General features: G+C 35.8%; 1 protein-coding gene across 8 annotated transcripts in view; it reads right to left on the minus strand.

The window, feature by feature from the left end:
• Positions 1–322: 322 nt before the first annotated feature.
• Positions 323–26,048, minus strand: part of cadps2 (Ca++-dependent secretion activator 2) — a 184,501-nt gene continuing 158,775 nt past the window's right edge. For all 8 annotated transcript variants that reach the window (XM_018092294.2, XM_031898988.1, XM_031898987.1 and 5 more), the window contains 3 exons: positions 22,262–22,369; positions 6,061–6,165; positions 323–2,059 (listed from right to left, as the gene is read on the minus strand). In XM_018092294.2, the coding sequence (XP_017947783.1) occupies positions 1,889–2,059; positions 6,061–6,165; positions 22,262–22,369 (384 nt within the window). In that variant the 3' untranslated portion in view covers positions 323–1,888. The remainder of the gene's footprint in view (positions 2,060–6,060; positions 6,166–22,261; positions 22,370–26,048) is intronic.

The raw sequence follows: 26,048 nt of genomic DNA on the forward strand, positions 1-26,048 counted from the left end.
TTCAATGCAGGATTCTGATGGAGAAGCTCTATTAACTAATGCGTTTTGAAAAAAAAAAAACAAAAATATATTTTCCCATGACCGTATTGCTTTGCAGTTGAACAACTGCCCCTAAGACTTTTTGCACAAAAAGGCTACAAAGGAAATTGCCTACCCTGTAGACAAAATAGGGAATGTTTTTCCATCCATGCAAATAAAAATCACACCTGGTCTGGTTAGTCCTGTGCTAACTTTCACCTGATTAATGCAGAATTTCACCCCATAAAGTAGAGACTAGTTACAGGTCACAAATACCACTATACCCACATATTACACGCAAGCATAATAACAAAAAGACCCCTTTAATGCATTTGTATAGTGTGTGTGACAACGATTACGTGAATAATACAAATTTCAGGCACAAATACAAACATTTTATTTTGAAATAGTAGTAGGTTTTATGAAAATACTAGCGCTTCAGAAATGAATGATACACATTTTCCAACTTAAAATACTTTTCACAATCATGAAAATTGTGCCCAACATTACAGTAAACAATTCCGATTAGATGATTTAAATGACAAATATATGGTTAATATCAAACTTTCTTGTAAATACATAGAAACAATGTTAGGAACTCTCTTGGCAGGCTAGTGTTAGGGTGATGGAGAATATATATATTGGAGTAAAAGTAAAAGGAAGGGTGGGGGCCAACACCAACAAATGAAATACAAAGTACTTTAGGATGAAATGGCACAGTCAGCCAAATGCATTGGCATTGTTGATAGGCTGTTGAGCTCTCTAATAAGAGATTTTAAACGTAAAAAATCAAGCTTTTTAAAACACAAAAATTTACATAAACATTTATATTAAAAAGATTCTGTTTTGAAAAAAATGTACAGGTATACATAAGGGATTGGTAGCTGATACTTGAACAACTCCTCGCAGATAGAAATCTTACCGTTTCAACCATCTGTTGCATTAGTTCGATTCAACCTGAAGCTTTTTCTCTCTACTACTGGGTCACTTTCTGATAATGGAAATATACATCCTATTTTAAAGAACTGGCCCCTTCCATATATTATGGAAATCTAGCATTCCCATTCTTCCATATTCCCCAAAGAAGTCATATGTATAAGAGTAACAAGGTCTGCTGCTTTGTTCACTACCTTTAAGCTACACTGTAAGAAATATTTAGAGCAGCAACCTCAGCAAGAAATTCATGGTCTTGAGAGAAGGCAAGCAATGAATATGCCTATTTTACATGCTATTTATGGGAAAGGAATTTTCTCATTAAATGACCCGATGCAAATGTTTTGATGTTCTTAATGACACCCATGGCACAATACAGACATGGGATCTGTTATCCAGAATGCTTGGACTTGGGGTGTTCCCAAATTAGAGAGTTTCCCATTATATGGCACAACATTGCCTTAATGTATATAAACATTAAAAAAAATATTTTTTTGTTTTTAAATCACCAAAAATGTATACTTTAGTTATTTTTATAGATTAACTATCATAGAGAAAAAGCAAATACATCAAAAATAAGGAATTATAGGATTAAATATGACACTATGGGAAATGACAAGGCCTTATTTCAAAGGTTTCCAGATAACAGATCCCTTGTATGTACCACAACTGCAGTGCCAATCCCTGCTCAGTTCAATTTATTTTATTCAACAGAATTTATTTAACAAACCCATTAAAAAACAGAAGGAAAGTGTTTGATGCACTTTTTACAATCTATTACCTGCCAATAATTGTTGTTTGTAACCAACATCTTCAGATTTACATGGAGTCCTGGACAGTTCTAGGTTATGTAAATTTGTATACGAAGAAAAGTGAAACAACAATGAGATTAGATGATGGAACTTGCTAACATTTATGGGTGGATACATATGGCATGTCAATCATCTTCATCATCACTGTCTTTCATAGTAACTCCCTGAAGCCCTCCTCTATCAGAGTCAGCAACCGTGGCTTCTTCTACTGTTAAACGGTGGTGAACAGTCTCATACGTTTTACTATTTAGTGTTCCATCCATCACACCTTGCAGCCTGAAATCTCTGTAGGTTTTCTGTGAAGAATTAAGAGGATATGGATTAGAGAGGATTAGAATGCTTGTGTGCAAATGTCTATCTGGCTGTTGCTGTTTTTAAATTTGAAACAATAAAATATTATTTAAAGGTTTATTAACACACTAATGACCCTTGGGGTTATAAAAAAAAATTCCATAATGTTAATATACTAATCAGTTAGGGCCTATGTCTACTGAAAAACTTTTTTTTTCACAACAAAAAACTAGGAGAATAATAATAATAAATGATATTCGAAGCACCTTTTCCATATACAATATTTTCAGTGCAACAGAAGCCAGCAGTAACAGACCTGGAGGAGAATGAATACTGGAGAATGAAACATTACATTAATGTATACTGGAAAATGATTTTCATTTCTTTCTATTAGTCAAAAACTGTTTTTGCCAAAAGTTCCTCTTTAACACATCTTAATATACTTGATTTACTCAAAATATCTTTGAAATCAATCAAGTGGACAAACATGACTTTCCCCCATATGTAATAAGAGGCACAAAGTTTGCCCAGGAGCAGTAGCCCATAGCAACAGATAAGATGTTTGCTTTTAAAAAGGTGAGCAGTAAATGCTTTTTGTTGATGGGTTGCTATGGGTTAGTTACTGCTCCTGGGCAAACTTAGTACCTTTTATTACATAAACCCATTTGTCTAAAATAATGATTAATATCACTTTTTAAGCACTGTTTGTGCAAATTTTACATTTGTTGAAAAGCATGCAGTTTCCATTAAAGTAAATGGCAGGCTGTGCCATCAGGTTCAAGCTCTCCTCCACTGAATGAAAAATGCATTCTGCCTTCCTATTGACTGAATGCATTTTGGTGAAATTTTGCAGGGAAAAGCTCTCAGTTCACCCATCACTAGAAAACATTGTACACTTCTATGCCCTGTAAGGGGCAATATACAAACAGTTCATCTTTTTCAGTTTGAGTGGTTTGTAGATAACATGCGTTTAGTAATAAACCAGTAATCTCAAATTTGTATTTAGAATCACATGTGAATCTTGCCAGTTGTTTAGTTCAACAGAAAGAAAACGCACAGGTGTGCTCTCAGTTTGGCCAAGTAAATAAATATTATCACAGTCACATTATATCTACAGGAAACTTTTCTCTTTTTACATTTTGATTTTGCTATTCATGTTTTTCACACATTGCTAAAGAAATTTAGCAAAGGCTAACATTTTTCTCACCGCTTCACACTTTTTTTTCCCTTCTTTAAACTAAAAACAACCATCTGGAGATAGTTTACATCTTGGTATAGTCAGCTTATGTCAGTCAAACTTTGTGTGAATTGAAAAACGCATTAGATGGTGGATAACAGTTTCTTACAGGTTAGCCAAATTATAGAATTCTATTAACCCGCTCAAAACAAAGATTACATATTGCAGTTTAAGTGCCCAAAATATGCTTTAGTCCTTTTGCATAATAATTTGACTCTGTAGTCTAGTTCAGTAGTAGGCATGCTCATGGTTCTTTGCAAGGAATAACACACTTTTTTGCAGCACACAGAATTATAACTAATGTGTATATACTGATATGTCCTTGACAATGTATTTCAGATTGTCAACTAGTGTTGGAAGACCAATACTTGCTATCATAATGGAGAAGTAAGGGCAGTGTGCAAAATACAATTTCAGGCACAAATTTACTTTTTTTTTTTTTTTAAACTTACAATGCAGCATTTTCCCCCACATTTCTACCACTATTGTGTCTAAGCAGACTTGTGTTGGCTGATATTGTATCCAATATATCAAAACAAGCACAATAGTGTGAGGATTTGTTTGTGAATCTGGGAGCAGTTACAGCTAAATTTGAAATGGGGATGGCGTCATTTCCAGCATATGGTCTTGACTTGAAATTCTTTGGGTGCAAGTCTGGTGAGTCTATTGATACAATACTCTGAGGGAAACCTGAAATTCAGGGTGGTGATTGCTCCAGGGTTCCCCAGTGTCAGTAGGCACATATGTATACGATTTTACCTAAGGTTAGGGGTGAAAAAATGGCTCCGCTGAGCAGCAATGCAGAAGTGCAAAAAGCAGCTTTAGTTGCAAGTGCCTTTAATGAATGGTGCAATGACTGTGGCCATCTTTGTGCAACCACAACTGCAGTTGTGCTTTCTAAATGAACCTTCCAGTCTCAACAGATGGTACTCACATTCATGAATCATTTTCAGTGTCCTTACAAATGTATAACTAACTTGCACTGATTATATTCAACACGTGAGAACTGGGGAACCCTGCATCTGCTGCCACGACTGGATTAACCAGCTAGCTCCAAAATGAGCAGAGAGAAGCTACCAATGGCTATCCGATAAAGAACATAAATACTGAACTGTGGGTTATTCAGGCAATATAATCACTGAACTGCTTCATCATAGGTACCTGACAAAAAAATGATTTCAGATATAATTTACAGGATGTTTTGACTGTTATATATAGCTGTGAAGGATAAATGTTAAGCAGGTCCAAAAGGTTCAGTTTATGGAGATGGAATACATATTTTTTTTCTTTTCTATTTCATTTCTACTGATTTACAACCTTTAAAATGTTAAAAACATCTTAATGGCGGATGCTTAAACTGCACAATATTGTCCTTATGATCAGCTTTGGTTCTGCTTATAATGTAAAAGTAAGGTTTTTTCAGTAGGATAAATCATACAGATGAGTAGAATCAAGTGTTTTTAGATGCTAGGCAATTATCTGATCATTTACTGGTTGAGTCCTTCTAAATGTTTCGACCAGTTATTCTTGCAAAGATGTGCTTAGTGTTTAGGGATATCAATTTTTGAAATAAAGCCTAGGCACAGTTGCTGCATCAATGCATGTATTTATTACACGTGTGCTCAGCTCAGCTGGAAAGAGAGAATCAACTTGTCATCATTTGGGAAAAAATGATTCTGAAACAAATCACTGTAACGCATAATGCAAGCAAAAATGTAATGGAAACTCTTACTCCAGGAAAACAATAGGTCCCAGCTGCTACAACAATGCTTCTCGTTGTTATTTGTTATTGTTTTTTATTTCTCTTATTTACCTTTCCTTTTTTCTATATTTATATACATATATATATTATTATTTATGATTATCTAACAACTGTTTTGATGACGCAGAACATGGCATTACGCAGTCTGCTAAAGCTGTAATGCAAAATAACAAACAAAACCAATAAAAATTGCCAGTTATAAAAAAAAAATGTAACGGAAATGTGCTTTAGATGTTAAAATGCTTCATGTTGTAAAGTAACGGTAATAGCTTTGAAATATTTTAGGATTGCCTCTTAATTGCAAAAAAAAAAAATTAAAAAAACATAAATGAATAAATCACATCACTTCCCAGATTGGGTGTTTAATCACTGGTTGTCTAGATGGTTTTACGGTGTAAACCAATGGGAGGGGAGGAAAGTATTTTTCTACCACATCCACGTAAAAATGCGAGAAAAAACACAGTGTTGTGTGCGTCTGTGTAGAGGGATACATGTATAGATGTGGCACATGAACTTTGGACTGCTGCAATTTAGTCATTGTGACAGATGATCAAAAACAAAATAAGAACATATCCCATATCCAACACACTAAAACCACACACAGGCAAGTTTATTGGCTCCTGATAAAATTGGGCCTTGTGAATGTGATAGTGACCTTAGATTGTATTCTCCACTGGGGCAGGGGCTGATGTGAATGATGTATAATCTATAATAAAGTGTTGCAAAAATGTGTCAGGGCTATATAAATAACATAATAATTTACTAACACAGGTTCCTGGGCTCTGCCTGCAGTCACTAGAAACATTGTCCCAGTCTGCGCACAAATACGGTTATGTGTAAATGTAAAATTTTATACTTTATAATATTCTTTTTTATCTGTCAATAATATAGTTAGTAAGGACATTATTAAAACATAAACTTCCACAGATTTGGATTTAAAATGTGACCCCTTCATAAAAAAATATTTATGCATGATTGTGCCTTTACATAGAATAAGCAGGGTTTACCTTTACAATCTTGATGATGGTTTTTAGCTGATAAACATGCAGTTGAAGATCTAGTCTGTCAGCCAGCCACACACATATGACTTTTATGGAGCTGCTGTACCATTGCTGGGAAAGAGACAGGAAAAAAAAAAAGATTCTGCAGTATGAATTTAACAGATACGGTAATGAGTACTAATGAAACACTCTGAAATGATGACAGAGCAGCACTCAAAGTCAATAATGCTATAATTTCCTGAAAAGGAACTGTATGTTTCGCCAAGAAATCAAGTGTGCTGACCTGGACTGTTCTTTATGTGAATTAACACTAGCTGTTCTGCTTGCAAGCACTAACATTACAATTGGCTTGACAAAATGTAGTAAAAAGCATGATTAAAAGATACAATTGTGGAAAGAAAATAAAAAGAATTTAAACCAATGTCAAACACAGTTTCATCTCATTTGTAGGTACTTGGTTGCAAATTGTAGCAATAAAAGAATGGAGGAATAGCAGCTTGTTAATGTGCAGGGCTAGACTTCCCTGCCTTACCTGCACCGCTTTTCTTTACAGTGGATCAGTAATAGCCGATATTTGCCTTTCATTTATTTTTCATATCAAACAGAAGGACATAGATTTTTTTTTTACTCTACTCACTCATTCAAATGAAGTTTAAAGAAAAAAAAACAAAAGCTTGCGAAGGCTTAACGCAATATTGTTGTGTCTTTGTTTTTCATATAGACAGAAAGACAACTGCTTCTCAGTCAGACTCAAAAGAGAAAGGATGTGATCCTGTTAAGTAGTAAGAGATTACATTTATTGAGATCTGCTGTCCCTGCCCAGTTCATCGGGAGTCTCTCCACAGGAGAGGGGCTTAAATCCTTTCCTCATGTAATTTCCTGTTTTTCTAACAAGGTGCACAGAAGTGTAAATAAGAGTAGCATTGTGCATTCACACACAAGATGAAAAGTTTCAGCCAAAACCCAGCTTTGGCATTTTTTTTTTTTGCATAGGGAACAAATCAAAGTCCTTTAAATGCAGCCAGAGCTTCTGCAGGTGCAATTAACAGAGAAAAGATTTATCTTCCGCAACAATCACTATATAAAGGTTGTGACTCTGTTTACATCATACATCTATTCCTCTTGATATCTCAATTCTTTAATGGAGCACAGCTCTTTTGCCACCTATATTTCAGTGTACTACACCAGACTTCTCTCTTTATCTTGCTTTCAGCCACAGGGTTAGGGAAAGCTATCATGGCAACCCGCGCCGGTGCTAAAAAAGACTTCCTAGCATCCCTCATATTTTCTGGCTGTAGAAGGGTGCTGGAAGTTCTAATCTAGAAACAGCAGGTTTGCCACCAATTTGAGACCACCGCTCTACAGTGCCTTTGGTTTTCTGTTATGTACTGTTATGTCTTCTATTTTTTTCTAGCATGCTCATGGAAGACCACAAATCTAATTCTCTTTTTGAAACCTTAATCTGACCAATAAATAACACTTTGCTACAGGTGATTAAATGTATAGTAACCTAATAGATTTTATATTGAAGAACAGTCCTAAAAAGTTGTACTGCATACAAAATATGCTTTGCACACATCATTTTAAAACATAGGTCTGTCCAACTCCAGGCTTTAAGTAGGCAGATTCAATCTCATTATTGAGGCCACATAAATGCATATTACAAATGACTCATCAGTAGTAATTTAAGAAACCTATGCAATGTTATGTAGAATTACAAATGCCACAGACTGAATGGCCTATTTTCCGGCAAGCAAGGCATTTTCTGTAGAAGCTTTCGTTCTTGCTGTTATACTAGTGCAACATTGGTCCTTTAACTGTAGAAGGAAAGAAAATTGTAGTTCTTTAATCCCTAGGCCTTAAATTGTGCAGCATACTTTTCCTAAAGTGTCACAGGGTACCATTTAGATATATGTATACTGTGATTTAATGTGTCGTTAACAGGTAACTATCTGTGAAATCACATTTTTCTGTATTTAATGTGACCATTACCACAAATGCAACATGGGTGGGTTTTCATTTGCCCAGAAACATCAGGTTAAGCACAAAACAACAATTATGTCTATACCTTTAAGTTCTTATATAATCAAATGTACACTTGGTATCGTGACATACACTCTTAGCCCACATTTTCTGTGGGCTAAATAAGATACACATACCTATAAACACACTGTACCGGCATGAGGAGTTAAATGTTTAGCAGCAGTTATACAATAACGCCATGCAGAAAATGGAGCAATTTATTTGTCTGCACCACAGCACTCATCTCATCCTAAGGGAAAAAAAGTAGTTGACAGCTCCAAACCACTTTAAAAAAAGAAATGGTATTGTTTTGTATCTTATTCAAAGCACACCAAGCTCCTGTAAGGGCATGCATTATTTTCCCGACAAGTAAAAATAAGAGAAAAGGAAAGGCTAGGGTTGATTCTGTGAGACCCTTGTATTTATTCACACTTATTGTGCATGACTGTAGACTGGTAAATCATATTAGCAGCCTGTCTCCCCATCAAGCTGCTACTTGCTTTCCAGCCCTGCAAAGGTTCAACAAATCAACAGGAGCACGGAAAACAGAACATCAGTCTAATCTAGTGTTTAAGGTGAAGTTTTCAAACCAATCTAAAGAGAATCTTTAGAGCAACCAACAAGCTGAAGGGCTCAGAAGGTGGTATTGACAATGGAATAGGGTTGAAATATTGAGAAGCGCAGTGCTTGTGCATTTTAATAACAAGTGGGTCAACAAGGACACAGCTCCCTCAGAGCCAATAGTTGCCACCAACTATGGAAACTGCCACACCAAGTCCATGAACGCTCTCAGTTCATCAGCTTTCTTAAAAACCCTAAACCCCCTTCGTGGACCTTTAGTCTTGAATTAACAAATCAAAGCAATGAAAGAGGGTGCAGTTTGAATGGCTAGCATTGATCCCCAACTGTGCTCAGCACTGCAACAGGCACTGAAAAACCCTCTCTCTATTGTGACCAGAAATTGACAAACCTTCTCTTCTAAAATAGTACAGCTGAGCCAGGCAGGATCCATGCAGCTGTAAAGGGCTCCACTCTCAGGACATTAGAACATTAACAATAGAACTAGCATGAGCTCTTTGTCAGTCCCAGACTCTGCAATTTTCTAACAAGGATTGGAGTTGTTTCACCGCAGTGCTTATGAAAAGAGATTTAGCAACATACCATGCTTTCTTCCCCCATCTATTTTAAAAAGAATCAGTTAAGGAATTTCATTGCTCCATTGGCCAGTGGCAGTACAAAACAAATGCATATAATATAAGGTTATTGTTGCCTATTAGGGGAATGATTCAATTAAATGCAATACATCTAAAGCAAATTGCTTCCCCCCTCCTTACTTTTCTTTTGCAAGTGCACTTATTCGGCTATGTTAAAGGAAGAAAAATGATTTTCTCGCAAGAGACCAATACAATATTACCCAATCTCACAGCAGCCACATTAATGTTTACATAACTTTAAAAAGCTGTGATGACTTCTCAAAGACAGTCATGGAAAGCTGTGAGCATTGGCTGCTATGTATCTGTGACTGAAATCTGTTGCTAAGTGTCTGAAGTCAAGAACAAGACGGCTTTGGATCAAAAATGCAGCTGCTATGTGATAGTAAAGGGCACCAAATGTAACTGTTTTTTTTGTTTTTTTTTTCGTTTTAGAGCTTTGCCATTTTTAGAATATAATTTTCTGAAAACAAGTAAGATAACAGTTACTATTCTTCATGTTCACAAATAGTTTATAATTGCAGGGCAACACTGCATCTCCAGTACAACACAGATTAGACATTCAGTAAGTTCCATGTTTACAGATATAGAAAAGCAGTCAAAAGATAAATCTTTGCTACCATGGCCAACTAATGTGCTGTGTGCCACCAGCCTTAGACCAAATTGTATTTAAATGTGAGGTTACATTCAGTAGTATTAAAGAGATAGGAAGTGCATAACAAGAAATTTGATTGAAGAAAGACTGTGCTTTTGTATATGGGACTTGCTGAATATCCAATTTGTGTTATACTGGAGGAGCAGTGTTTTCCAAAGTCACCCAAAGCTGCCTCACGAGGAAACTTCAGGTGACTTCAGAAAACTGAAGTGGTGCATATGCCATACCACTGACGATTCACTCTCTTGCCGGTGCGATGGCATACACGCCGAGGCAACTTTGGAAAACTGTAGGTGACTTATCTCTGTGCCACCAGCCTAAGCCTAACTACAGCAGCTATTTTCTTATTAACTCACAATAAGGTATACTCTAACAGATAATTAAAGGCCATGTAAATACAATACAACCTTTTTCAATGGTGAAGCAGATATTAGATCTCCTCTAGCCAAGACCCATTTCCCACAATGCTTGCATGTACCTCCACATGTCTCTTAATCAACTGGATTCTGCTACATTGTCATAATCGATAGAGTAGGGAATAGTAAAGGACAGATAATATTTTCTACAGTAATCATGTCAACAAATAACTTTAAAACCATTAATAACGTGCAATAAATATATATTGGAAAATTGGCAAGATTTTCCTATTTCAGTAGAAAATTTTTATTTTTGGTTGACAACACTCAATGGATGTTCCACATTGGTCCCCATATCTCCTAAATTTAATATCATGCAACGTTTTGCCTCAGTATTATTGGACCTTGGAGAAGCTTACATGATAAAAAGCAGTAAAGCAATATATTAGTGTACTACTATTGTTTTAATTTTAGAAAATAATTTTGCAATATTTTTCTCCAGTTTGTCTTTAATTTGATATAAATAGAAAATTCTGCATTTATGTTGGGTGAGTAGAGCAGGAGGTTCACTTTAATTTCTCCTGCTCACCTCCTCCCTATTAAGCAGTACAACAGGGACATAATATATATTTAAGGATCAGTGCTAGTGTACATATATTAAGGGTGTGCCTTAAGCAATTAATTGTATGCTATATGTGGTAGAATTTACTTGCTACTAACTGTAATGCAAAATTATGAAAATGTTTTATTATAACAATTGTTTAGGATGATTTGTTCAGACTTTGCAAGTAGTAGTCAGCACAGCAAGTCGTATAAGCTTTGGGACAGTGCAGGTTATTCAGTGGCCACTTCTCATTGGTACATCAAACTGGAAAGAATTTGGAGCAGCACCACTCTTTATCTTTTATAAAACACCTTTATTGCACACTCTCAGGGCATTACTGATAACTATGATTTGTTCAGACTACCAACAAAGACTTAATACTACAAAATCTACAAAACTGCAAAATCTTGTCCATACAAATATAGAAAGAAAATTGGTAAATTCAGATATCAATCTGGCAGGTCTAAAAATACTGTTGGGCGAGAACCTCATTGGTACATTAATGTAGTCCTCTCCAAACAGCTCTCCCTAAACCCCAATTATGTCAGGGGGTCCAGGGGCCAAACCATTGGATCATCCTCACTGGGCCCAGAAAGTTTATGGCCAAATTGGTCAAACTCAGTGTACTCTACAGAATCTAAATAGTGCTCCTAAGAAAGAAGATTTCCGCTATGTGATAGAATGAATACTGTGCTGATCAGGGATAAAGCTGTGTGCATGATGTAATACCTAAGGGAGTTACCTGTATGTTTAGGAAGGCTTTTATATCTGTCCACTTGCTTGAACAAAGGAAATGCTGAAAGGTTTTGCTCCTTGTCAAAAGGCATTCATTTAAAGATTTGGCTTAACCCTGTAACAGGATGAAAGCATATTGCTAACAAACACCATTCCCCAAACATCCCTGAAAGTAAAACACCTTTTCAATCAAAATGTATTAATGAATTTTGATATTTGAACTGTTCTTTCAATTTCTGCTTCAAGAATGTATGCATATTAGGCATTAAAGTGTTGTTGAAATGTTAATTTCATTATCAGGCAATGCCTTGTTGGTAGGATGGGACAAAACTATGTGTAGAGAAAATGTCATAGCTACAGTATTACTACAACATTGCATGTCAGCAACTAGTTTTTATTTTACTAGCTTTCTACTTGATTTGAGATTCTGTTTTTATTTGCCTGAGCTGTATTTTAGATTTCTTATGAGCACTTAAAGTACAATTCTCACCTCAGTTCTCTGAAGAGGGCAGGGGTAGAGACCTTAACACATAAAGGTGAGCAAATATAAAAAGAACTAGGATGGAATTTAACAGCACATCTAAGCTGTACTTGCCTCTTGAATTGCTTTTCTATTTCTCAGGCCTTTTAAATGGTTTTCAATGGCAGAGACATTTTTCTTGATTAGTCACAGCTAATTAGTGTTCTGGCTTAGACAAGTAATCAGAAATGTCAGAGCTGTAAGGCTACATCTCCCTAATCCTTTGATAATAATTTAGCCTCCTGGGAGGGCCTCAAGCTGTGGTAAATAGTGGCTCACAATAAGGCAAAATTAGGTGGGCAGTAGACCATTAGGATAGAAAAATAAGAAGCACTACCAAAACCTGCTGAGCGCCAACAGGCTAGTAAATGCACTGCCAGATGAGGAGCCTGTTTAAGCCTGTGCTGCTAATTAGCAGATTCTAGCAGACCTGCCACATATGTCCAGGTGCATCATGCAAAGATGTGTATATTTGGGAGCTTGCCAAATGATAATTTTGTTCAGTGATCACATTTCAAGGCTCTTATTGAGAAATGCACATATTTCTTTGCCATTATGATAAATTATGAAAAAATGAGACAATGAACAGTCTACAGTATATTGACTTGTTGAATTCTTTTTTTGGAATTAGGTACGCTCCTATCAGATTTCACAGATCACAATTCACAAACAGCTAAAGTTGAAACCAGAACTTTGTGTCCCACCCACAGCCAAAACACAGCCCAAACAGTTTGTTATGGTTGCTTTCAAGCATTCCTATGCCAAGTTATTACTTAATAACATAATGGAATCATTTAGACTAATAAGTACATAAAACACTAGTCTGCAAACTTTTTTTTAATTAACCCCCTAGATTAGAGGGGGAAACTTAAAGGCTGCCTTAGTTTAAAACACCATGTAGCAATTGTGCCCCATAAACACCCTTTTTGCACATATTGTTAGGTATAAATATTGGTTTGTAGATGTTTTAAAAAAAGAGGCACAATACGTATTTAGTGCTATGGTGAAAACAAACCTGAAAATATTTTGCTTAAATAGGATATATTTTATATAATTTTTATGATATTTTCATGTCATTATGGAATCCAGGATTTATTCTGTAACCAACCTTAAATATAACCAGCACCCCTATTTGTTCTAATTATGCTTTTTTACTAAACATTGACCATTTTATGGTTTAAGGATTTTATGGAGGCAATTAGAACATTTTATTAACAATGGGAACATTTTCCCTAATTCAATAAGCAATGGCAACCAATCAAATATGTGTTTTAGGTGTTCTTCCAAGTATATAAATGACATTATGCGTTACTGCTCATGCAAAAAGTTGCTTAGTGTTAGTAACCAGTTAGTTATCAGAGTCAAAAGGCGAAGGGGGGAAGCAAAAAGTTTATAATGACTCAATAAAACGTGTATTTTATGTATATAAAAATAAGATTTTTATACATTAGAATGTATTAATACATGTTTTTTTTCATTTCTTTCATATTTCTGCCCAACAAAATATTAGCAATACAACTTAGGTTTTACACTTTTTTGTGCTAATGCTTCCTATATTTCCTCTTTTTGTTGGGCAGTGAAGTGCACTTAAAAAGAAAAATCCTACATTGTCCATAAAAGGAAAAAGCATTTGCCACACAAATTTAAGCTACTACCCTAAAGTACTAGGAAGAACTATATAAGTAGTCTGCCTCCGCAACAGCAAGGGCTGACAACATTATCAGACATTTTTGCTAGTTGTCTGCCATTTTCTTTTTTTTTAACTTTGTTTTTATTTATTTCCAAAGAAAAACAAATTAAGACATTACAATATCAGTGTAAAGGTACAGTATCCAGTTTTAAGGTTGCCATTTACTTTTTTTTTTACCTTTCTTTCTCTCTAGAGTTTGGTATCCTTTCTTTTTTCTTAAATCTTCTGACCATGAAGCAAGACCATATTAAAAGCTCAACTTTATGTCACAGCTGGCATATTTTTCCTTGGAGTTTCAATTGCCACAGGGGAAATCAACAAAAGACTCAAAGCCAATTGCTAGACAATATATGCTGCACAGATCAGATCACATCTAACCTGTTGCATTCAGATGAAGAATGAGTTGTTTATTTTCTGAAATTTGCTTTTTCTACACAGTTGGATGCCATCACCACATTTTGGTTTTACCTCTCCTTCTCTTGCCTCATTATAATTATATTAGTTACATTTTATTTCACAAACTTTAAAACACAGGTCCAAAGAAAATGGTAATTGTGGCATGTGCAAAAGTCTGGGGACACTAAGGAAGTCAGTCTCAACTGAAAAAATGCATGCACTCCTTTTCCTGTAAAACCAGTAAACAAGCTCTTCACCTTCAAAAGCCACATCATTTGTTAAATGGAGTCCACCTATGTGAGAACTTTATATAGCAGTACTAGGAGGTGCAGCACTGTACAGTTTACAATACACACTGGTAGGACAAAAAACACAGCAGGAAGGAGGTCCCTGTCCTGTAGAATTTAAGCTGTGTGCAATTCACATGACCACAAAAGAAATACACCTGCTTATAGAACATTAGATCATGGTCTTAATTGGTTATCAAAACAAGTCTGAGAAAAGGTTCTGGAGGCACCAATTGGCATATAAAAAAAAACGCCAAGCACTGAAGGGCCGTCAGAGCACCTATTATTTAAAAATGTAAATAATTAGGCACCACTGCAACTGTCTTGAGAAGGCTGTTCAAGGATGCTAAGACTGATTGGTTAAAGAAGTTATCAATCAAAGAAGCAACCAAAAGACTAATGGCAAATAAAAGGATCCAAACTAAAATGGAAAAAGGACAACTGCTACCCTAGACATTCCACAAAGCTGGATTTTACAGGAGATGGAAGATGCTCATAGAAAAATCCATATAAAAGATTTAAAGGCATGTAGAAGACACTGCCAATGTCTGGAAAAGGCTCTCATGACCAGAACTAAACTTGTTGGTCTTAGCACAATAAATAGTTATAGGTGGAAAGCTGATGCAACTTCCCATGCTGGTAAAGCATCCTCATAGTGACTTAATGCTGGTGGTAGCATCATGTGGTGGGCATACCTTTCATCGGCAGGAACTGTGAAACTGGACAGTACTGAAGGCAAGATGGATGGAACCATTTACAGATCAATTTTAAAGGAAATCCTGTTGAAGAATACAAGACACAGGGGCACAAAAGAACAACACTAAACACCTATAGGTATGCTGTAATTGTTGAAAAACAAGAATCTGAATGCCTTAGAAGGGACCAGTCAAAGTCCACACACCAATTAAATTGAGAATCCACTGAAAAACCCGAAAACTGTGGTTCGCCAAGGGTTCCCACTTGGTAGTGCTTGGGCAAATGCACCAAATAGAATCTAAAGAGCCAGATATGCAAAGCTGGTGGTGACAAAGACTTACAGTTGTAACTGCAGCCAAAGTTGCTTCTACCAACTACTCACTCAGTGGGTGTTATAACTATTTGTGAATAGTGATAAAATGTAGTTGATTAGGAGAAAGGTTTAAACCTTTTCCACACAGCATTTGTTTTATTCATGCAATATTTACCCATTCACTAAGGCATATATTATATGTATTTGTCCAACATTAAGACTTTGTAAACAAACTATTGGTATATAACATTGAATTTTCATTTCCATTTTTTGCCAGATAATAATGAAGGTATATGAAATATTTTCTGACAGATCTCTAGTGTATAGCCAAATCAGAGCAACAACTGTGAATATGATTTTCCTTTTCTGTACAGCTGCCAGCTGGATGGATGAGTTATTTTTCAACCCCTGCAAAGTATCGTTCTTTTCACAGATAAACACTAAGATTTAGAAAAAGCTTATGTAAAAAATTAATGTACTGAAAAATACCAGGCATACAACAAATCTAGGGAATGGTTCATCTTTCAGCCAAAATGCCAGATTTATTTGCAGGATTTGGATTTACAAAAGATCCTAAGTTGTCTGGTCCAACAGAATCTGAACCTTTAATTGTCATGTTAAAGTACAGGACAACTGAATGAAAGCTGTTGTGGTCTTTTTGTTTTCAGAATCTTTTATGGCGGATTCAGCATTTGGCCAAATTCACCAATATTCAGTACACACCTAAAAATACTAGTCCGAAAAACATGTTTTTATCAGAAGAAAAACTTGGGTTATAAACATGCTGGAGTATAGCACATATCAAACCATAAAATAACTGACGTGGTCACTAATATATATAGACCTGGATAAAAGTTTGAGGAACTCATTTGTAAATGTGTGTGCATTGAAACAAGGCGATGACAGAAGGCATCACTGATTCCTATATAGGGAAGCTAGACGTTTGAATGTCACTGGCCTCTATAAAATATACTTCATAAAATAGTCCATATATAAAACACTGTTTTATTTAAAGCCCTTTCATGAAAAATGTACTTTTTCTAGTACAGGTATCGGACCCCTTATCCGGAAACCCATTATCCAGAAAGCTCCCAATTACGGAAAGCCTGTCTCCCATAGACTCCATTATAATCAAATAATTAGGATTTTTAAAATTGATTTCCTTTTTCTCTATAATAATAAAATTGTACCTTGTAATTGATCCCAACTGAGATATAAATAATCCTTATTGGAGGCAAAACAATCCTATTGGGTTTAATTCATGTTTTATTGGTTTTTTAGTAGACTTAAGGTATGAAGATCCAAATTACGGAAAGACCCCTTATCCGGAATACCCTTGGTCCCGAGCATTCTGGATAAGGGGTCCTATACCTGTAGTATGTACCATGGATACCAAATAGAGATACTGCTTTATTTTTTATTTTCCAAAAACTTCACCACAGCTTGTTTATGAATATATATACGTTAAATAAATGCATAACATGTCAAACACCTGTTTGTTCCAAGCTTGAGAGAGTAGTGGTATAAAGTCGAGGTAGAAAGAGGAAAGGTAAGAAGGGGGAAGAGTAGGGGGAGGGGATATGGTTGAGGGGGGAAGTAGAGAGAAAAGAAAAAAAATGGGGTGGAAATAAGTAATTAGAAGTGAAGAAAGTACTGCTTTTTTTTTAAGTAATATCCATGCTCTTAGTCGTAGGAGGCACTGTGCTCACACACAAGCAAAGGGCACACATACATGCTAGGTTGCTTTAGCCAATGAATGGACAAAGTTCTGTCTTTTACAAACATGCTCCTTCCTGTTACAGTTAGAACCTGTATTATTTTCTGTCAGGTGATCAGTGAGTGACACCCTGAACATCGCCAAATGGTGGTTCAAGGTGAATGGTTATGTATTAGGATATAAATTAAAGGTTGTTCATTATGAAGGTATAATTTTAATTTAAACTGTGTGCATACATAAGGTGGCTCTGAGCTGTGTCTACCAAATACGATAAGTCTAAAACAGAGCCATGGCTGAAATGCAAGGTGAATGTCCTGATGTGCACTTCAGCCAACCTATCTAATCCCGCCATGCCCCGTTTCACAATCTACACTTTTTCTCTTTAAAAAGGTGTATGATCACAGTGCTATTAAACTGAATAGTATGTCCTAAGTCTCCCATAACCTTAAAGGAGAATGCAAGTCAAAATTTAAAAAGCATACTGCCCAATAGTCCTCCTATTGTTTAGTAAAAACGCCACACTTTTGGCTCACCTAATCAAATATTTACTCAGTCACACTTCACATTTTCTAGAACAGACAGCCATCTCTAAAAAGGTATTCTCCCTTCCTTTCCCTCCTTGCTTCATACTGCACATGTGTTTCATTCCCCCCCCCCCTGCCAGATCCGCTTCTGATTGGCTGGTGGGCATGTGTAGCTCAAAACAGGAGACAGGATCAAGTTACACACATGCTCAGAGAATAGGAAGGCTGCCGCTGGCAGCCTACAGGAAGGGGAGAGAGATTTCAGTGATGTTACTGTAGTCTTCACACTGCTGTAGGCTGCCAGCACCATATCTCAGAGAAGCAACCAGGGATCTGGGAATTTAGATATGCAGTAAGTACTTAAAAAGAATGCCTTTAGACTTACTTTTAATTTATATTAACCTTTCATTGTCCTTTAAGATTCTCTCTCACTGAGGATAGGAATAGTGGAAGTTGAGTAACACTGTGCCTTTATTTACCAGTCGTCTTTATTTTACAGTGAACCCACAGTGGAGAAAAACAAGATGACTGAAAACATTTAACATTTTTGATAACTTAGATTATAATATTAGATTAAATACTTGCAAATACCTGTAAAATTCTAGATCTACTGTAGCAGATTTCAGTCAAATATCCCTTAGAGGCAGATTAAAAAAAAAAATGTATTATTTTTATCTTATTATTATCTTATTAATGGATTAATATTAGTGGTTTTGGAATTAGTCTTATCGATAATGTGTATATAAATAATAAATTACAAGTTTACAGAGTATTTAAACCTAATTTGTCATCTACACGGAGGCCTAGAAGGTCAAACCCTCGGCTCCTGCGATATTATGAACTACAGCTCCCACCACTCAGTATCAACTAGAGGAATGCAGGGAAATTTGGTTACAAAAAAGACAGTGTAGGGAGCTTGTTACTTTTTTTTACATAATCATGTTACCCTCTTGTATTATCCTTTACTTACTAATATTACTAATAATACTTACTCATATACTGCTGGAATATTCCAGTGAATAACAGAGTATGGGTAATTACTCACAGTCTCTGCCCCAGAGGAATCTACAATCTAAATTTCCCCACCACAGGCACACACACATACATCAGCTTCATCCAGAGCCAATTAACCTTGCCTATGGGGGGAAACCTTTGCAATCCCAAAGCACATGCAGACTTGACAAAAATAGCACCCTGGTCAGCATTAAATCCAAGACCACAGCTTTGCAAGGCAAGATTGAAAACTACTCTGCTGGAGAAAAACTTTTTTACATTTGTTATGCACATAATTTGCAATTTTTGAGTTTGGCTAAATACGTAAACCTCTACAAAATATCGGTCTTAATACTGATCCAAATCCAAAACTAATTTAAAATCTAGAAAAATTGTATGTAACAAAATAATTATGTTTAGTTGTCACACATTTTAAGACTGGGTTCTGCTTTGACTAAATTCCAGGCAAGTGCTGTATTTGGCAGGGTATTCTAAGACGGCAAGCATTAAAGACTAAGTTGTAGGCTGTCTTGTATTTGTCTTGTGATTTCTGTCTTATAAAGGCACATACAATGCTTTCTCAAAAGTCCTCACACTTCTCTGTTTACAACACAATATAAATAAATTCTTTGCACCAAAAACATAGTGCTCTATTTTCTGTCATTTTCTTTACTAGCTGCAATATCTGTCGTCAGAGACTGGCAGACTTAGTGGCAGACAAAATGGCTAATCAATATTTAAGGCAGTGCTTCTCAAACTCTGAGGTTCAAACCTGCCTAGTGGCCAGCGCTGTCTCAGGGCTAAGTGCAGATAAGTCAATGCTTGTGCTAAATTTTTTCCTGTTGGAGGGTCATATCACTAGTGCAGAGAGTGCAATAGCTAGAACAAAAATGATGGAAACAGAACTGGATTAAATCTGATGGCTGCAACAAAGGACATTCAGTGCACTTTAAATGAAGTTTAATTTATTCTAATGCTGGTTTGGCCCTTTAGTATTTGTGCGATTTTGCCAGCAGAAGTGAAATGAGCATGCCAAGGCATATTGGAAGGGATATCACTTTCCAACATCAATGACATTGCTGTGTCCTGGAATGGGCAAACATAGTGTGGCATCATTGCGCTGCCCCAGTTTTAATAATGGATAGGCAAATACTGAAACAACAGTACATCAGCACTGCAAAAGTCAGACATGTTGCAACAGCATTGGTATGTAAATCTAAACAGAAATACGTTGCCATATAAACATAATGAAAAATCTCTATGGTGTTGCACAAACCAGAATATACACATTCTACAATAAACTAAAAATAATTATGCATGCATAATATGCAAAATGATAGAAATATTCACATAATCATGTAAAAAGGCAAGAAGGGTTAATTATGACAGCAAGTTTAGTGGGGTTAAGAGCAATTTTGAGTGCAACTGCAGTCTGCAGGGGAAAATGATGCAACTGCAGACAATGGGTTAAAATTGGTGCAATTGAGCTTGCACTTTAATGTCAAGCAGAACAAATCATTGTCCCAATTCTGTGTCATTACAGAATGACAGATACACCCTATTTTTTCAGCACAATTGCACCACAGCGAATGACATGGGCCACTGTGGCAACTGCTACTAGGGCTGAAACTAAGGATAGGCAGGTGCCATTGGGGGGGGGGGGGGGTTAAAAGTTAAACTTGTTGCAATATAGGTTTTCCTTTTTCGTTCCAGTTTATATATTTAACAATTCATTTGTCAGTTCCTCATTCTTATTCAGGCTAAAATAAACACTTGCATGCTGTGAGTTGCTTACAAACGTAACAACGTTTGAAGATGGCCACACACTGAAGGTAAAAACTAAGTAAGCTTTATCAGAAAGGTCTATGTAAATACAGCCATAAGCACTCACAGAAACGCTGCACTGACTTCTCTGAAAAAAGATTAGTTGTGTCTGTAATTCCTGTGCCACAGACACACAGCTTTCTGTTCTCTGCTCTTTCCTGCTCCCCCCTCCCTGAAGAATGCTTAGAACTCACTCCCCCCCCTTAGGAATGTGGATCTGAGCCAATCAGCAGGAAGCTGACTCATAGTCCTACTAACTGAGCATGTTCACTTGATCTGGGTGTCTGTGCAGGAGTGAGGCATTATGGGAACTTTCTTTACACAGCTCAGCGTTTTTTTCTTCCTGTTTGGCTTCAGATCTTCTGAACAGGAGAAATATGGGGAGACTTAAGGGCACTATTGAGAGAACGGAAGGTATGCCTGCAGCTTGAGATTAACCCTTTACTAGCCTTCCTTCTCTTTTAAAGATCTGCTATTTTGGCACAATCGTAAAAAAAAGCTGATCTTGTGGCTCCTATGTGCTCAATGTGGCTCCTATGTGCTAAGCCAAATTGGGCTGATCTGTTTGTTTGGCCCTTGGCCAATAGTCACATCATAATAGAGGTCAATGCAAGTTGGCCCTTTGGCAAACAACTGGCATGATTCAGCAATTTGCAGTGCACAACTGACAAACAGCATGGTGTGTAAGCATTCATACATCCAGACTTTTCCCATTTAGCTTTTAGTATTATGTAGACATAATAATGATTGCCAGTTTGTAGAGGTATTGTCTTGTTTTCTTTTCTATTCTCTCTCTCTCTCTCTCTAACCTAAATGAAAAAAAAATATATATTTGAGGCTGGATTTTCATTTTAATTTATATCACTTTTTTCTATTCAAGAACTTTCCTGTTCAAATTCCCATCTGCTAATTCCTGGTTAAGACCATAACAGTTCAAATTCCAAATAAAAAAGAGTTGTAGAACAAAACTATAGTATACACACACAAAAGACTGTATAACAATATTATATATCTTACTAAAAGTTAATTTTAAGGTAAACATCTGCTTTAAAAAACAAACAAAATATGTGTTAAATGGAATGTATTCTTGGGTCAGTTACATAATGTTCATGGGTTAGAGATCACTACGGGATATTGTTTTAATTCAGAGGCAGTTAGATTAGTTAATGGAGACATTAACTTGTGAATTAAAGGCCTGACAAACTGGCAATGTGACATGTAATAGACAACATAAAGAACATTTGTGACTGGCATATCAGGGAACACTTGGACCTTCCTCCAGTGCAGTGGGAGGGTGGTACTATGGTGTTCCAAATTATTTAATCAGTAAACAAACATCCCACAGAAACCACATTCTTAGTACTTACGTAGTAGTAGTAGTAGTAGTAGTAGTAGTAGTAGTAGTAGTAGTAGTAGTAGTAGTAGTAGTAGTAGTAGTAGTAGTAGTAGTAGTAGTAGTAGTAGTAGTAGTAGTAGTAGTAGTAGTAGTAGTAGTACTACTACTACTACTACTACTACATAATCATTTCATTTAATGACATACAGTGGAAATGGAATCATAGTACACTTTACAATAAAGCAATCAAAAACAAAAGCTATGTTGCACTTTACAATCACCACCAAAGACATCTTTTAAGTATCCATTAAATAGTATAGGTACTTACATCAAAAAACTTGTCTATGTAGACTTCTTCATTAACCTTTTCGCGCAAAATGTCCTGGTTTTGACGAACAAATGTGATATAAGTATCTGCAAGGTCCAGGCCTGGTTTCTAAACGTAAATGGAAACAATGAATGCATAAGTATACTGGAAGTAACTTATGGGTGCATTAGCTAAATGTGTCTGAGAAACCCGAAGGTGAAAAATGTATACAAAAAATCTTGAAATACCATTGTACTCTGAGAACATTATGTAAAATAAATCCTCACTCAGATTTTCAAAGGTGCACTAACCAATAGCAATACTTTGCTTCTGTGCTCATACAGAGGAAAGCTAAAATGTCTGTAAGTCTTGTTTTTTGTGCAAGTGAGAACAGCATAGAATAAGAACTCAGGAGTATTCGAAAGTCAACAGAGGGAATTACAGCAGAGCAACTTGTAAGCAGCGAGTTGGTTGTGCGTTGTGTAATGCTGTTCAGTGCCACTGGGAATTATAAGGTGAATGAATAGCTGGGGGCTAGTTGGCGGATGGACTAAGAATGAACATTTAATAGGCCTTGTTTACTAATGGCTTGCCAAGTGCCCAATATCAGGCTACACTGCCATGTTTTCTAGCCACAATGCAGCATTCTTCTCCCAGAATTTAGTGTTACTGCTGCTGCAACGTATTTATCAGTGGAGGAAAGTTAGAGTTTACCATTTGATAGATATGCTTCTAAAAATACCATAGGAATGCATAGAAAGTGGGTGAACTATAATCTCACACTTTGAGATCTGCCTCTTGGTGTTCTTGTATCTACAATTTTGTACACATTTTATTAACTAGCACTGCAACCATAATTAGTAACTGAGGCAGGATATACATTGACCAGTTTTTTTTAAGATGAAAGTACTTATTACAAATCAGATAATCACAATGGTGAGGAAATTGTGGTAAAAGTCACAATCATAATATTTTCTGTGCTTTTTCACGCCAATAGAGCATCTAAGGGTCTCATTTTCATGAAAAAAAACCTCTTGCCAAAATCTGAAAATAGATTTCCCTTGGCGACAATAGCATCTCAACAATTCTTATCTTTCACGGTCACTTTCTTTTTAAGAAACCAATACTATGTTTTTAAAAAGTTGTGGTTGAAACCAGCCATGATTTTTGATAAATGAGTGTCAATGAGTGTACTAAATGTTATCTTGGCTTTGCTGTGTCATTTTAACTTACAATCCAGAAAATTAAATTTTATAGAATCTATAGAAAGGCAAAAAAAAAAAGACTGCAGCTAAGAAGCTATTTGAGTATATGAGTACAACTATATGAATAATCAACACAAAATCTTTCCTGGAAACTAATTCACAGATTTACCCCCCCAAAGACACAAAGGTATCAAGGGTAATTCAAGCAAAGATTCACAGTTTGCACCTTAATAATTAAGTATTTATTGAGTGCAATGGCAGTAACTAAGGGGTAGATTTATTAATATTTTTTTAAACCGAAGAAAAAAAAACACTACCACAACTTTTTCCACAATTTACTGAGATTTTTTGAGATTTATAAAAGAAAACAATAAAATATCAAGAATTCAAAATCTGACAGATACCAGTCATTATGTCCTTTTGGTGGACCCCAAACAAAGGCCAATAAGTTGCCTACTTAGGTTGAAGGGACTGATTCAGCAGCCTTTATTGGCCTGTGAATGGCCACCTTAAGCAAAATTATTTGCATAACATACATTTGTGTAATGGTTTTATCCATTTGTATCTGAGCATAAAAGTGTAAAACCTTGTTAGCTTTAAAAAAACAAAAACACACAAACAAAAAAACAAACATTACATAAGAACATAAGACACAGTTTACATCACTTTTTCCAAGAGAAAACCATTGAATTTGTGCTATTGATTAAAGGAGAAGGAAAGGCTAATAAAGAGAATCTCAAGCTGCAGGCATACCTTCAGTTCTTTCAATAGTGCTCTTAAGTCTCCCCATATTTCTCCTGTTCAAATTATCAGAGCCTCATAGGAAAAAAAAAAACCCTGAGCTTTGTAAAGAAAGTTCCCATAATGCCACGCTCCTGCACCAAGACCAAGACCGGTGTACATGCTCAGTTTATAATCCTGCTGATTGGCTCAGATCCACATCCCTAAGGGGGGGGAGGGAGTTCTTAGCATTCTTGAGGGAGGAGGGAGCAGGAGAGAGGAGAGCGCTACACAGACACTGCCACAGGAAAACAAAGACAACAAATCCTGTTTCTTTTAACAGAGAACTCAGTGCAGTGTTTCTGTGAGTGCTTATGGCACTTTCTGATAAAGCTTACATACCTTTCCTTCTCCTGAAATAAATTTCAGTGATGTTTGCACAGTACAAAAGGAGTTAAACCAATAATCTACATTAGAAGAGCATAGGTGTATAGATAAGAAAACATTATACCCGCTTTGGTTGCTATGCTGTTTTAGGATCAATCTATTTTAAATCATGCTTATAAGGAATGTTTTCCCCAGATTATACCAATCATAATAAATAGGTTAAAGGTATATATGAATCCATCTACACTTTTTTTCTTTCTTAACAGAGCTAATGTATTAATCTTCATAAACATCCCACTGGAATAGTGAGAACAAGATTTGTTAATGAAAAAAATAAAGTAACCTTACAAAACAACTTCTGAGTTTAGGCTTACATCACTATACAGAAGAAAATGGGTTTTATTTAAGAGTTATTATTTCATTTTTGGAACAAAAGCACAGACTAATTTAGAAAGCATTTCCAGAACTAAATAGATATGCCATTCAAGAAAAGGTCAGAGGCTATAAAATAAGTACTTATACATGTGAATTTGGGGAGGAACAGTAAGTTAATAATCTTCCCTCTATTTCACAGCTGACTAAACGGTCTTATAAATAGAAGCAACTTGTACTTTTGCTAAAGTTTTCCTTTACAATATTTTCCAATAAAACAAAAAAGTTAAAATTGTGTTTTCTTATTTGACCTACTATTAATGCTAAAAAAAAGTCAGTTCACCAGCAGTAAACATTTGTTTGATGTATAGGTAAGAATGTAAAAGGTACACAGAAAACTTGCCAACCAGCCTTGGCTATATGCCAGCCATTATTTCTTTTCACAAAAGCTTTCAGCACTGCTGAGCATCCCTGACACGTTTTTATGGTTCATTTAGAACTAAACAATGGATGGTTATTAAATATAGTAAGAAGTACCTAGTATGCATTATATATATATATATATATATATATACACACACAAATATCTACCAGCATGCAGCACATCCTCAATCTGTAGAAAAAGAACTAGAGAAACTAAAGACCATGTGACCCAGAAGAGAAAACATACCCTTTTTATCAAGTAAGAAGACATTTACAGCACAAATCTCAATAAAGAAAATATATGAATGGCTATACTGCACGATTCTATAGGCAGTCGGCTTTTTTTTTTTTTTTTAAAAATAAAAATAACTATTCTAAGCCATTAGGCTATAGTGTAGCAAGTTTAATGATCGAGAACCCTTACCTGTTTAATGGTACAGGTAGAGGAACTCATATCTAGAATGTGGGGGTTTCAGATAAACAAGCGTTCTGTAATTTAAATCACTATACCTTAAGTTAGCCAACAACTATTTGAACTTTATTTAACATTTAATAAACCAAATAGGATTGTTTTGCTACCAATATGTATTTATGCAGCTTAGTTACCATAAGAACAAGGTATTGATTTATTATTACAAAGAAAAAGGAACTTGTTTTCAAATATTAAAATTATTTGTTTAAAATGGGCCCTATAGGAAACC

Source organism: Xenopus tropicalis, chromosome 3, assembly GCF_000004195.4.
Source record: "Xenopus tropicalis strain Nigerian chromosome 3, UCB_Xtro_10.0, whole genome shotgun sequence".
Taxonomy (NCBI): domain Eukaryota; kingdom Metazoa; phylum Chordata; class Amphibia; order Anura; family Pipidae; genus Xenopus; species Xenopus tropicalis.